General features: G+C 39.5%; 1 protein-coding gene across 2 annotated transcripts in view; it reads right to left on the bottom strand.

Annotated features, from left to right (window-relative positions):
• The window catches only part of smyd1b (SET and MYND domain containing 1b), a 38,938-nt gene that overhangs the window by 6,108 nt on the left and 17,630 nt on the right, over positions 1-15,200 (bottom strand). Inside the window, exons 6-9 of one of the 2 annotated variants that reach the window (XM_067414573.1) lie at positions 7,111-7,149; positions 4,666-4,864; positions 937-1,029; positions 694-857 (exon numbers count right to left, since the gene is read on the bottom strand). In XM_067414573.1, coding sequence (XP_067270674.1) covers positions 694-857; positions 937-1,029; positions 4,666-4,864; positions 7,111-7,149 — 495 coding nt within the window. The remainder of the gene's footprint in view (positions 1-693; positions 858-936; positions 1,030-4,665; positions 4,865-7,110; positions 7,150-15,200) is intronic. The other variant, XM_067414574.1, reaches the window with a different exon arrangement.

Raw genomic sequence — 15,200 nt, 5'->3', positions numbered from 1 at the left:
GGCTTATAAATCACACAGGAGGAGTTTTTATGAGAAAGTAGAAATGCAGAATGTTTCCTGTGATGGGTAGGTTTAGGGGCAGTGTGTGTGTGTGTGTGTGTGTGTGTGTGTGTGTGTGATGGGTAGGTTTAGGGGCAGTGTGTGTGTGTGTGTGTGTGGTGGGTAGGTTTAGGGGAAGTGTGTGTGTGTGGTGTGTGTGTGTGATGGGTAGGTTTAGGGGCAGTGTGTGTGTGTGGTGTGTGTGTGTGATGGGTAGGTTTAGGGTGTGTGTGTGTGTGTGTGTGTGTGTGTGTGTGTGTGTGTGTGTGTGTGTGTGTGTGTGTGTGTGTGTGTGAGTGCGTGCGTGTGTGTGATGGGTAGGTTTAGGGGTTGTGTGTGTGTGGGGGGGGGGGGCAGTGTAAGGGTGATAGAAAATACGGTTTGTACAGTATGTAAACCATTAAGCCTATGGAATGTCCCCACATTTCACAAAAACAAATTTGTGTGTGTGTGTTGTGACCCTTTAAATGAGGAACATTTTGACGTTTTGGTTCCCGAAAGAAAACTCAAGACTACAGTGGAGGCGTTTCAGGGAGTTCAGGAACACACAGGCACACTGACACTGATATAGAGAAGAAATGCTCAAACCACATCACACACTAAAGACAGATGAAGATGGAGAAAAGGCATCCTCTAGTTTTGGCACACACTCACTGGTATCCCTCCACCATCTTGCGTGCGTAAGTGGACGCCTCATCGACAAACTGCAGGTAGGACAGCACCTCGCTGAGCGTGCACCACATGCGCAGCTGATAGATGTGTGTGTCGGCCAGGACGTTCTCCTGCTTCTGCACACACTCGCGGCAGATCTTCACCACCTGCACAAAGCATTCACACTCGTGTCACATTAGGCTCCTGCCGCTGAATGCAGATCGTCCGGATGACCCTCAGCATTACCTCGTTGTAGTTGCCATCGAGCCGCGCCTTTTCCATCTTCTCCACCATCGTCCGGCTGTATTCTGTGATCTCCTTCACCTTTTCTTCTGGAACCTTCAGAGCAGAGCATAAAATATAATATTATTTAACTTGATATTGGTGAATATTTCTTGTAAAAATAAACATGTTTGCAAGCCACATTAAAATAACAACCGCTGGGATAAAACAACCCAATCGCTGGGATAAAGCAACCCAATCGCTGGGATAAAACAACTCAATCACTGGCATAAAACAACCCAATCACTGGGATTAAACAACCCAATCACTGGCATAAAACAACCCAATCTCTGGGATAAAACAACCCAATCTCTGGGATAAAACAACCCAATCTCTGGGATAAAACAACCCAAACGCTGGGATAAAACAACCCAATCTCTGGGATAAAACAACCCAATCTCTGGGATAAAACAACCCAATCCCTGGGATAAAACAACCCAATCGCTGGGATAAAACAACCCAATCGCTGGGATAAAACAACCCAATCGCTGGGATAAAACAACCCAACCACTGGGATAAAACAACCCAATCACTGGGATAAAACAACCCAATCTCTGGGATAAAACAACCCAATCACTGGGATAAAACAACCCAATCTCTGGGATAAAACAACCCAATCTCTGGGATAAAACAACCCAATCTCTGGGATAAAACAACCCAATCACTGGGATAAAACAACCCAATCGCTGTGATAAAACAACCCAATCGCTGTGATAAAACAACCCAATCACTGGGATAAAACAACCCAATCTCTGGGATAAAACAACCCAATCTCTGGGATAAAGCAACCCAATCGCTGGGATAAAACAACCCAATCTCTGGGATAAAGCAACCCAATCGCTGGGATAAAACAACCCAATCGCTGGGATAAAGCAACCCAATCTCTGGGATAAAACAACCCAATCGCTGTGATAAAACAACCCAATCTCTGGGATAAAACAACCCAATCACTGGGATAAAACAACCCAATCTCTGTGATAAAACAACCCAATCTCTGTGATAAAACAACCCAATCTCTGGGATAAAACAACCCAATCACTGGAATAAAACAACCCAATCTCTGGGATAAAACAACCCAATCTCTGGGATAAAACAACCCAATCTCTGGGATAAAGCAACCCAATCGCTGGGATAAAACAACCCAATCGCTGGGATAAAGCAACCCAATCACTGGGATAAAACAACCCAACCACTGGGATAAAACAACCCAATCACTGGGATAAAACAACCCAATCACTGGGATAAAACAACCCAATCTCTGGGATAAAACAACCCAATCTCTGGGATAAAACAACCCAATCACTGGGATAAAACAACCCAATCTCTGGGATAAAACAACCCAATCACTGGGATAAAACAACCCAAACACTGGGATAAAACAACCCAATCTCTGGGATAAAACAACCCAATCACTGGGATAAAGCAACCCAATCTCTGGGATAGAACAGCTGAGATGATCAAATCCTCATCTGTGTCCTGCGGGTCAGTAATAAGAGCTCCTTATCTCTCTCTCTGAATGACTGCTATATATAACAGCACTAATCTCTCAGAGATAGCGCCGGACACATGGCTCATGTCTCCTCGGATCATTCCTTCATGTGTGGATCTGTCCCGCTTCACTTTGAGACGTCTAACCTGACCGCATCAACAAGTCTGAATTGGGAGATGAAAAACAATGCCAATACATCAGAGCTGGACAGTCCCTCAGCTCATTTCCTCGAGTCCTGTACTGAAGTTCACTGTTTGAGTCTCTGTGCTTTACTGGAGTATTATTTTTTCTGTAATCTTCTGACTTTAACTTCACTCCATCTGAAAGACAAATATCGTCCTCTTTACTCCACTACATTTCTATCAAGGTCCTCAAAGTGGAAAGTCGTTTCTGTCGCAGCTCTGAAAGTCAGAGGATGATTTTTTCCTTCTTTAAAAGGTGTTTTGTTGTTGTTGTTTCAGACAGTCTATCAGGAATCGCTCTTATAGGGTCATATACATTTCCCCAACTTTTTTTGAACACTGATCAGTTCATAGCAAAATGGAAAGCCGTACTTTGAAAGAAAAAATCAAGATTAGTTTAGTTGGCATATCGGTGCATGTCTTATAAAATATTAACAATATAAACGTCTGGGAGAAAGAGAAGAGTAAAGCTGTGAGAATATCAGATGTGTATCAGTGTATTGGATCCGTGCATTCGGCCTTAAAGTGACAGCAGCTTTATAAAGAGCTTTGTAACTTTTCTACAAGTATTTAAATGAGTTTAAGTTAGTCGTGTGCTAGTGTGTCAGATGGAGCGTCACTGACTGGCTTAAACCATGATGGCATAATGTGCATTTATACAACTATAATACAATAATGCACTGACATAAAAAAAGGAAAATTACTTTTGATACTTAAAGCTACACTGTGTAACTTTTTTAGTTTATTCTTAGCTAAAATCACTTAGTTCTTTCAAAAATATATGTGCTCATTAATGTATATTTACTTTTTTCAAGTAATAATGCATTCTCGTAATTTTATAATATACCATTGAAAATACATAAGTGTTGAGGGTTCGGATGGCAGTCGCCATGTTGCCCCTCCATCTTGAAAGTACAGTAGCCAAAGAGGGACATACCCGTAAATTCAAGCTTTGCCTTTCGCGTTTTTACACTCGATGGCACCGTGTCGAATGTGAAGAGGGGGATTGCTTGAGGCTGCTATATGATGATGGAGGATCACTCTTAAGCCCCTTTCACACTGCACGTCAGACCCGCAATATTCCCGGAGCATTGCCGGGTCGCCTTCTGTGTGAAAGCAACCACGTCCCGGAATTGATTACCGAATTCGACCCGGGTCGGGGACCTTAACATTGCGGGATATGTACGCGACAGGCAAATCAACAAGACAAAAGTAAATATTGGAGTGGCCTTTCCAAGATGGAAAGAGCTCATGAGGAGCAACGATTTTAAAAAGAACGCCGACGTTGCCTGCTTTCTTCTCGACAGGTAATATTAATTCAGCCTATTTGTGTATATTGGAAGTTTTATTGTTGCTTGGCTAATTATATCATGGTGTGCTGTGCATAACACTAGAACGACGTCTAGGATAGTTTTTCCTCGCGTCAATGATGAAGAAGTATTGTTTACCTTATAACATAAATCCGTGTTCTATGACGGATAACATGAGATTAATATTTTAATTGCATTATAATTTGTTTGCCTTACGCTAGTGATGTCGTACAATATACAGAATAACGATAGCCCTGATAAAAGTTCCTTTACTAAGATTAGCTTGCATTCGTCTGGGAACCTGATAGCTGATGTTAGCAATGAAATGGTTAAAAATAACGAAAACGTAAAACTATTATTCATTTTACATAGATTAATTTGATCATAGATCATTTGGTAAATTAAATAACTGCAAATTATAATAGTTTCCAAAAATTACCGCATCACTTGAGTTGAAGCAACACTCACCGAAGAGGTCGAACTGGAAGCCATGACTAAATCGGCCACCGTAGGAGTTGAAACGAAATCGAAATTGAGAGGAACAGAAACTATTATTCTCTGGATGGTCATATACCTTTTCACCACTAGATGGGGGAAAATATCACACAGTGTAGCTTTAAGTACTTTTAAAAACAAATACTTGTGTGCTTTTACTTCAGTAATGAAGTTGTGTACTTTGTCCACCTTGAACGCATGAGTGAGTGAACGTCACCTTCTCTCCTCCTTCCAGCTCCGCTCCGGCCATCTTCAGGTCGTCTTTGGTCTTGTTGGTGCAGTGTTCGCAGGTGCAGTCGAAGAAGTACTGCTGCTTCAGCAAACGCCTGCGGTCCTCAGACAGGTTCAGGTAGTCCACATACGACACACTCACTTCTTCTCCAGGGCTAATCTTCCCCAGCGCTCGCAGCTCAATCCTGTGACACACACACACACACACTCAGTGGATGATGGATGGGTGGGTGGATGGATGGATGGATGGATGACGTGTTGGATGGATGGATGGGTGGATGGATGATGTGTTGGATGGATGGATGGATGGATGGATGGATGGATGGATGGATGGATGGATGGATGGACGGATGGATGATGTGTTGGATGGATGGGTGGGTGGATGATGTGTTGGATGGATGGATGGATGGGTGGATGGATGATGTGTTGGATGGATGGATGGATGGATGGATGGATGGATGGATGATGGATGATGTGTTGGATGGATGGATGGGTGGGTGGATGATGTGTTGGATGGATGGATGGATGGATGGGTGGGTGGATGATGTGTTGGATGGATGGATGGGTGGGTGGATGGATGATGTGTTGGATGGATGGATGGATGATGTGTTGGATGGATGGATGGATGGATGGATGGATGGATAGGTGTATGGATGGATGTGTTGGGTGGATGGAGTTGGATGGATGTGTTGGGGGGATGGATGGATGGGTGGATGGATGTGTTGGATGGATGGATGGATGGATGGATGGATGGATGGGTGGATGGATGGATGGATGGGTGTATAGATGGATGGATGAATGGATGGATGATGGGTGGATGGATGGATGGATGGATGGATGGATGGATGGATGGATGGATGGATGTGTTGGGTGGATGGAGTTGGATGTGTTGGGGGGGATGGATGGATGGATGGATGGGTGGATGGATGATGGATGGGTGGATGGATGGATGGGTGGGTGGGTGGGTGGGTGGATGGATGGGTGGATGGATGTGTTGGGTGATTGGATGGATGGGTGGATAGGTGGATGGATGGATGGATGGATGGGTGGATAAATGGGTGGATGGGTGGACTAGTCTATACACTTCAGTTTCTCCGTCCAGGTCAAGTTACAAACACACACTCTGTGCTAACCAGGCAAACACTCCGGAGCTTCTGTATATATGGACCAAACACATCATCTTATCTTCATCTGACACACACAATGCTCAGAAGCTCATCTATCTGTCAAAGAGGCGATTAGTCGGGGCAGCTGTCAAGACAGAAATGAGCTGAAGAAACTGTTATTGGGTGTGAAAGAGGTTAAAGGTCACCGCAAACTGACCAACCACCCATCAGCCAATCAGTGAAGCTCAATTCTGTCATCATTCACTCTGGTGTCGGCCCAAACCAGTGCCACTGAACACAACGACACACACCAGGAGCCTCTGTAAAGGATAACAGAATTCTAATATTGGGGCAAAAAGGTCTTATCTCTGTATGAAAATTATTCTTTTAATTATCAGTATTTGATTTGGGGATTAGCCCAGATTCTGCCCAGCTAACAGGGAACGTTCTCAGAGCGTTCTGCAAAGGTTACGAACAAACGCGACGGCTGTCGAACTCAGAAAAACTCAGAAATCATCTAACGCTTTCAGATATCTGACATGAACACGCAAAACACACATAAAAATGAACACACAACTGGGAGAAAAACGTTTTTATAAAAGGAGATATAAATGTGCAATTGTGAGAAAAGTCAAAATTGCGAGATATAAACGCAAAATTGTGAGAGAAAAAAAGTCATAAATATGAGATATGAACACAATTGTGAGATTTAAACGTGCAATTTTGAGGAAAATATTCCAAAATATGAGATAAACAGTTGTAAGAACAAAAAATCATAATTGTGAGATATAAACGCAAAATTGTGAGAAAAAAGTCATAATTGTGAGCAATAAAGTCATAATTAAGAGATATTAATGCGCAATTGTGAGAAATAAAGTCATAATTGTGAGAAATAAAGTCATAATTGTGAGAAAAAAGAAAAAATATTTTGAAATGTTTTAGTTAGATGTTCGTTACATTTTTAAATGAACATTCTGAGAACATTCAAAAGTAACGTCCAAAAATGTTTGAAAAATGGAATGTTCACGCAACCAGGAATAACTTTTATAAAACTTTTTAAAAAAATGTAACATACAGAAGTAAAATTTTCATAACCTAATCGGAACGTTCTCCAGACGAGTATACTGTTGTTAGCTGGGCAGGAGGAGGTGAGCTCTCGATGAACGCGCTTCTGTCGCCGTGGTTTGGCTCTGTTTAGTTGATTAGATAATAAGATTAACAGATGATTAGATGAATTTGGGTAGTTGATTATTTGGGTGATGAATAGATGGATGGATGTGAAAGAGTGAGATCAGATGGATAGAGGTAGAGCTGAACGGACCCACCTCTTCTGAGAGTGATAGAGAGTATCGACAGCCGACTGACTGAAACACAAAGCAAAGGCCGTTTGCTGGACGATCTGAAGCAGATTCTCAGGATACAGTATCAAAGTTATGGTGTTAAAAAGATACGCTAGTGCATTTAAAGGTGCCCTAGAAGGAAAAATGTAATTAGCCTTGCCATAGTGAAATAATAAGAGTTCAGTCCATGGACATCACATCCTGTGAGTCTCAAACACCATCGCCTCCTCCTTCTTCTGTAAATCTCGTAAATCAAAAACACCACGGAAAAATAAGTGCTTCTCAACATAAACCCAACCGTGACGCAAGCGTTGGGGATCATTTATATGCATGCCATTAACATTTACATCTGTCCAAACATCTGTCAGGCGGAAATGGAGCAAATCATCAAAACAAGCTGCTCGCGTGGACACACGTCATGTTCAGGCTGTGCAGGGGACGTGAGGACTTTTCATATGTCAACAGTCATGGCTGATGTTTATAATCCGATACCACAACAATTTAATTCAAGATCGTTCGTTTGTTCGGCCCATTTCAAGCAAGCTTCGCTCAGCGTCTTAAACTGAAGAAAGGGGCGACTGTATTCCTGCAGCAGTAAGTCATTTATCCACTTATTGACTGATTAAACAATTTCTGATTAAACTGAAAGTTTCTCAGAGAGACAGCATTGTCTAGATGACGCGAGATGCTTACAGTAACAATAGGAAACACCAAGTACCATACCAAACTAAATAGTGTGTCTAATGACAAAGGTGAATATTACCGCATATTGTTTTACAAAATACAACCGTAGATACTTTGGTTACAGTTCGTTCACTCGATCCTTCTAGCAAACGTCACCTTCTCCACCATATAAGTTAAAACGACAGTCATTTGACAAGACTATTCATTTTGTAAAATATAAGTTCTATATTTATATTTTTGAAGTATGGTGTTTCCTATGATGTGTTTGCCTATCCGGTTGTTAAGGCTGACGTCATGCGTCAGCGCTTCCGGGTCCAAGCACTCTATCTTATACCACAAGAAAAACTACAAACGGTGCTAATATACACACACAATATGGTGTGATACTACAAAAAAAGCTATAATCATAACCTTTTTCTCCATATCAAAATTCCAGATGGCCAGACAGTGATTCATCTTTTTTAAATCGTTAAAATATTAATGTATGTGACGCTGTGAGCACAGAGACTGTTGTGTAGACTGTAAGTATTGAAAATGTTAAACTTTTTTAAACGTTTGATGTTTGATATGAATAAATCGCGCTCATAAACGGGCGTCAATGGCATTCTCAAGTGAAACGAGTTGAGGCTTGGACCCAGAAACGGCGTTCCTTACGTCACGACTTAACAAGCGGATTTGTATTTCAGATTAGGCTACATCAGTCACTGCGTAACGTTAGCCTACATTGTGACTAACGTTATATAAACATGCAATATCACTGACGAAAGAAGACGAGTCTAAAATAGAGACTGAAGGACACTTTAAGCAGAACATCTCAAATGGAGATTGATCAAATGCAGCTTACTCGTTTATTGGTGTATTCAGATCATCCGCGCGCGCGTGTAAGAAGAGAGAGAGAGAGAGAGAGAGAGAGAGAGAGAGAGAGAGAGAGAGAGAGAGAGAGAGAGAATTGAATTTGAATTTGAAAACACCTTTATTACAAATGATTTCCACAGAAAAACATTAAAAACTACTATTTAAAAAAATTACACAAATTGAGTAAAATAAAGATTATCGTCTACAACAGAGCACAATGCCCCTCCATAACACCAAACATCCTCAAACATTGCAACACATGAAATAGCTTTATAAAAACTAAAATCAATTAGCAATCTTGATCTAACCATGGCACCGAAAATGGACACAAGATTAAAATCCTGATTTTGTTCAATTTTATCTTTCCTACTCATGTATATTGCCATTTTACTTTTGCCCAACACAAAATTTAACAATTGACACTCTCTCTGACGTGTCTTTGTATATTTAACACCAAAAATAAAAGTATGCATTGAAAATTGTTCATCAAAAAACCTAAACAAATTTTGTAAAACCTCAAATAAAGGTTTAAGTCTATTACAATGCATAAAAACATGAAAAACAGTCTCCCTCTGTGAGCAAAAAGGGCATTCATGGCTTACATTAGGATTCAACACAGATATAAAAGCATTTACAGCAACAATACAATGTAAAATCCTCCACTGCAAATCTCCAATTTTTTTAACTAATGGTGGCTTGTAAAATGTTCTCCAATTTGGCTTAACAACATCATCCAAACCCAAAACATTTCGCCAAGGTGTATCAATTTTCCCATATAGTGCTTTTTCGTTCAAACATTTCACACATGACTTGTACAGTTTCTTTCCATTTACTTTTTCAAAGTCCATGTCCATTAATTTTTCTGATTCAAGAAAAACTCCACCATCCTCCTCTAAATTAGGTGAAATCATCAACTTTGGAAAAACATCTTTATCATTGGGAGTAATTTCTCCCAGACAATATTTTCGGAGGAGATCGGTCTCTTCTACTGTAAGAAGAGTCTGTAACTTTTGTAGTAGTTTTTCAATCATTCGATCAGATCTAAACCCCATCTGTATTGTCACTGCATTCACCTTAATAAAATCTGGTCCTGCCAGACTTATTAGTTGACGAAGAGTCACCACTCTAGCCTTTATAAAGGCTTCAGTCAATGAAACTGATGCATTTGTTATGTCCAGTCTTGCACCATAAATTAATGGCTCTTCCAGAAGCCAGTACAAGGATGTGGGATTGATTACCCTTTGGAGTTTAAAAAGACTCCATACTTTGAAAAGATTCCGATAAAAAATTGGAAATTTCTCCACATTTAAAATGTTTGGATCTGTTAAAAATAAGGATTTGTCCAGACTTAGATCTGCAGCAGTTTTTAAAATAGCACTTGCCACTGGTCTCCAACTTACAGACTCTGGGCCTGTCAGGAAACGTTGTACAAACTGTACTCGAAAGGTTGCTGTCCTGCTTTGTAAGTGCACAAGACCTTGTCCACCTTCATCCTTTGGTAGGTACAAGATGTTATGGACCACCCAGTGCATATTATCCCAGAAGAAGTCTATCAACATCGCTTGGATCTTAGCAAGAAAACATAGTGGCGGGTCAACACATGTCAGCCGGTGCCAAAGAGATGAGGCAACAAGATTATTAACAATAAGGGCTCGACCCCTATAAGACAAAATTTTCTTAATCCAATTCCATTTATCCAAGCGACCCTTTATTTTCTCAATCATTCCTTCCCAATTTTTTGATTGAAAAGACTCATCTCCCAAATAAACTCCCAAATACTTTAAACCGTCTTTTTTCCATATCAGACCATCAGGGAGTTTGGGGGTCACTGTTAGCCACTCACCCACCAAAACAGCTTCACTTTTTAACCAATTTACTTTTGCAGCTGATATCATTTCAAAATCTTCCAACGCTTTCATTAAAATATTCACATCATTTTCCTCTTTCACAATTACAATAACGTCATCAGCATAAGCTGATAAAACAAAAGTACTTTCACAGTTCTTCAGTGTAAGGCCTTTTAAAACCCGTCTTAATCTGTGCAAAAGTGGTTCTATTGCCAATGTATAAAGGATACCTGATAAAGAACAACCTTGCCTTACTCCACGCTGAACTTTAAAAGGAACACACAAGCCACCATTAATTTTCAACATACTCTCAATATCATTATATAATAATTTAATATAACCTTTAAAAACTGAATTAAAACCAAAGGCATCTAAAGTTTTCCATAAATAATCATGCTCTACACGGTCAAATGCCTTTTCTTGATCAATGGAAATCAAGCCAAAATTTACACCACAAATCTTTGAAAAATCCATCAGATCTCTAATTAAAAAAATGTTATCAAATATAGATCTTCCAGGCACACAGTAGGATTGGTCAGGACTAATTATATCATCTAACACTTTCCCTAACCTAATCGCCAATACTTTAGACAGTATTTTATAGTCAGAACATAATAATGACACCGGTCTCCAATTTTTAATATCACTCAAATCTCCCTTCTTTGGGATAAGAGTAAGAACTGCTCTCCGACTACTCAGGGGTAAAGAACCACAAACTAAACTATCACTTAGAACTGCAAGCAAATCTTCGCCTATAATACTCCAGTATGATTTATAAAATTCAAAAGGAATCCCATCTATACCTGGGACTTTCCCATTTTGCATACTCTGGAGGGCTTCATACAATTCTATTAAGGTAATAGTTTTACTAAGTTTTACATTGTCATTTTCAGAAATTTTTGGCAGATCTTCAAAGAAAACAGTCTCACCATCTTGATCTGTCCTATAATCAGAACTATAAAGATTTTTATAAAATGTTACTGCTCTTTTTCTAATTTCAACTGGGTCTGATAACAGAACCCCAGCTTCAGAGCGTAAATTCTGTATATACCGTCTTTGTCCATTCTTTTTTTCTAATCCGAAAAAAAACTTTGATGGAACATCCATCTGCTCCACATTCTGGAAACGTGATCTGACCAATGCCCCTTGTGCCTTTCTTTTATAAAAATCAGACAAAGCTGATCTTTTCATAATAAGAGAGTCTAAATGGTCTTGATTTCCTGTTTCTTGAATTAAAACTTGAATTCTTAAAATTTCATCTTCTAGCTTCTTTATAGACTGAGTTAAATTTTTTGTGACATTTAGAGTATATTGTTGACATAATTGCCTAATAATTACTTTCCCAATATCCCACCATTCTTGTAAAGAGGAAAATTGATCTTTTTGTTCTTTAAAAGACTCCCAAAAAAACTTAAAAACATCTTTAAACTGTAAATCAGACAACAATGTCACATTAAAATGCCAGTAAGAACTATTTAACTTAACAGAACTAATAAACATTCTACACACAACCATACCATGATCAGAGAAACCGACTGGAATAATTGAGCTATTTGTACAGAAACTAAGGTGATGTTTGAAGACATAAAATCTATCTAAACGTGCCATTGACAACAAATTGTCGCGAGCATGTGTCCATGTGTATTGTTTAACATCATGATTAAAATTTCTCCATACATCACAAAGCTCATTCGTTTCTATAATTTGTATCAATTTTCGACGTGAAGCCATATGTGGCTCTACATGATTTCGATCTATGTTTCTTTCAACACAATTAAAATCCCCTCCCAATACCAAAAACTCATTATCACACTTTTCTATTACTGTATTCAGTTTATCTAAAAACAACATTCTTTCTATCTGTGAGGTTGGTGCATATACACAAATAAAAGCAAAAACATGATCTTCAAATTCAGCTTTAATCTTCATACATCTACCTTTTACAATCTCCTCGACTGAAAAGGATGAGGGAGCAAAATTTTTGTTAAACAAAACTGCAACCCCCCCACTGATTGAAGTATTATGGCTCAGAAAAAGAAGACCTCCCCATTCCTTAGCCCATTCAATTGCATTTTTCCCATCACTATGTGTCTCCTGTAAAAACAGGACATCAATTTTATTCTGATTTAATACTTCATATATTTGTGCTCTCTTTCTGCAGTCTCTAGCCCCATTCACATTTAAAGATGCAATGCGAATGTCACTCATCATTAAAAAAGAAAAAGAAACTACACTACAGAGAGCAATACATGCAATTAGGGCATAACTAAACCATTTCATCATCATTAGTCAATTGGAGTTGAATTTTTGTGACAATTTTCTTTAAACGATATACTTCTTTATCTGAAAATCTACCCTCATTCATTGAACACCTAATATTTTCCAGAAGTCTTTTGAGATCTGGAAAATATTCATCAATTTTCACTCCTCTCATATTTTTGGTCACTTTCAAAAACTTTTTAATCTCATCCACTCCATATTCAAAACATGACCAACTAGATTGAGAGCAAACTGAGACATTTGAATCAGAGCACTCGCTCTCACTACTCTCATTATCCACCCTATTCTCTTCTTGATTCTTTCTGGCCTGTTTCAAAACCACCCCCTTATCATTTTTTTTCCTCTTCAGGGGTGTTTTGAAAACAACCTGATCCATGTCCATTAACATGTTATCATTTTGAATTACACTCTCTTGCAACTCAGATATATGATTAAAACATGTTTGCGTTGTTTCCAAAACCTCACCACCATCATTAGGGCCCAAGCCCTGAAAGGGCGCAGAGCCCTATTGTTCTTCTAAGGATTATTATTATTAGGGCCCAAGCCCTGAAAGGGCGCAGAGCCCTATTGTTCTTCTAAGGACAATTTAGCTTTTTCGACTATTCGGGCACTTTCGGGGCCCTTATCATGCTCGAAAACTCTTGAAACTTTGCACACACATCGGAATCTGCGGCCATCAGGGCCGGGCTGAGGCTGGTACCTGGGCGTGGCAGGGGGGCTCGACAGCGCCCCCTAAAGTGGGGTCTGAAAACATGGTCTATAAATCAAACACACTTGCACGCACATGTATGAAACTCGGTACACATATAGAGCTCATCGGACCGAACAACTTTCGTGCTCTAAGTTATGTGTCAGCCCAACAGGAAGTGAGCTATTATGGGTTGTTCGGAAAACGCATGCTCTGGAATTTGCGATACTCCTCCTAGACGATTCACCCGATCAGCACCAAACTCGGTCAGCATGAAGTCAAGACACTGAGGATGCTAAATTGCGAGCAACTTTTTGATATCTCAAACGGTTAGGCTGTGGCGAGGAGACAAATTTATGGCGAGAAAAGGGAAACAGGAAGTGTGTTATAACTTCTGCATTCATTAATTCATTTTGATGAAACTTCAGCTGTGTGTTCGTTGTAAGAGGCTGATCACATGGATATGACTTTTGTGAGTCAAAGTTATAGCGCCACCAACTGGCAGCAGGAAGTGTGTCACTTTCAAAATGCTTTGAAATCACCATCTTATTTTTACCCGATTTACTTCAAACTTCATCAGTATAATGTCAAAACATAGCAGATATATAGCTGGTAAGCACTTCCTGATATTGTATATACTGTTGCCACGGCAACACATCAAACTATAACATTCTTTTTCGCTCCTTTTGAGACTCTTAAAATGCTTCAAATTACATGAAACTCAACACACACATCAGACATGCTGTCCAGTAGATATGGGCAAAGACTTAAAAACGGGCATGGTTGAGGAGCTCAGTAGCGCCATCTTTTAACAAAAGTAATGCAATCTTTTGTCAAAAGTGGGGGGGTTAGTTTTATCTTCAGTCACCAAACTCTGTATATATATATTGTTCTCTTTGAGCTGAACAACTTTCTAATTTACAGTCATTAGCTCCGACGAACAGGAACTCCGATATTTAGGGCTTAAGGTGTGAGGACCTTATTGTAATTGCTAAAACCATCATTTTTCTTTTCCCAAATGAATTACATTTTTGAGGGCCTAAACACGCATGAAAACTCATGAAACTTTGCACACGCATCAGAAGTGGTGAAAACATACATCTGATATGGGTTTCAGAATTAGGTGTGGCAAAATGGTTCGATAGCGCCACCTACAAAATTTAAATTAAGCGTCATTCGCGCTACCATTCATGTATGAGTATGAAAATTCAGTAGACGCATTCAGCAGCCCAATACCTACAAAAAAGACCCAAGGTGCCAAATCTGAAAAACCAACAGGAAGTGAGATATTTTGAATTTTCTTCGGCAACACATCAAACTATAACATTCTTTTTCGCTGCTTTTGAGACTCTTAAAATGCTTCAAATTACATGAAACTCAACACACACATCAGACATGCTGTCCAGTAGATATGGGCAAAGACTTAAAATCGGGCATGGTTGAGGAGCTCAGTAGCGCCATCTTTTGACAAAAGTAATGCAATCTTTTGTCAAAAGTGGGGGGGTTAGTTTTATCTTCAGTCACCAAACTCTGTATATATATTGTTCTCTTTTAGCCGAACAACTTTCTAATTTACAGTCATTAGCTCCGACGAACAGGAACTCAGATATTTAGGGCTTAAGGTGTGAGGACCTTATTGTAATTGCTAAAACCATCATTTTTCTTTTCCCAAATGAATTACATTTTTGAGGGCCTAAACACGCATGAAAACTCATGAAACT

The sequence above is a fragment of the Pseudorasbora parva genome, chromosome 13 (genome assembly GCF_024679245.1).
Source record: "Pseudorasbora parva isolate DD20220531a chromosome 13, ASM2467924v1, whole genome shotgun sequence".
Lineage (NCBI taxonomy): Eukaryota > Metazoa > Chordata > Actinopteri > Cypriniformes > Gobionidae > Pseudorasbora > Pseudorasbora parva.
The sequence above is the reverse complement of the archived record's forward strand: the minus strand, read 5'-3'. Positions and strand labels throughout refer to the sequence as shown.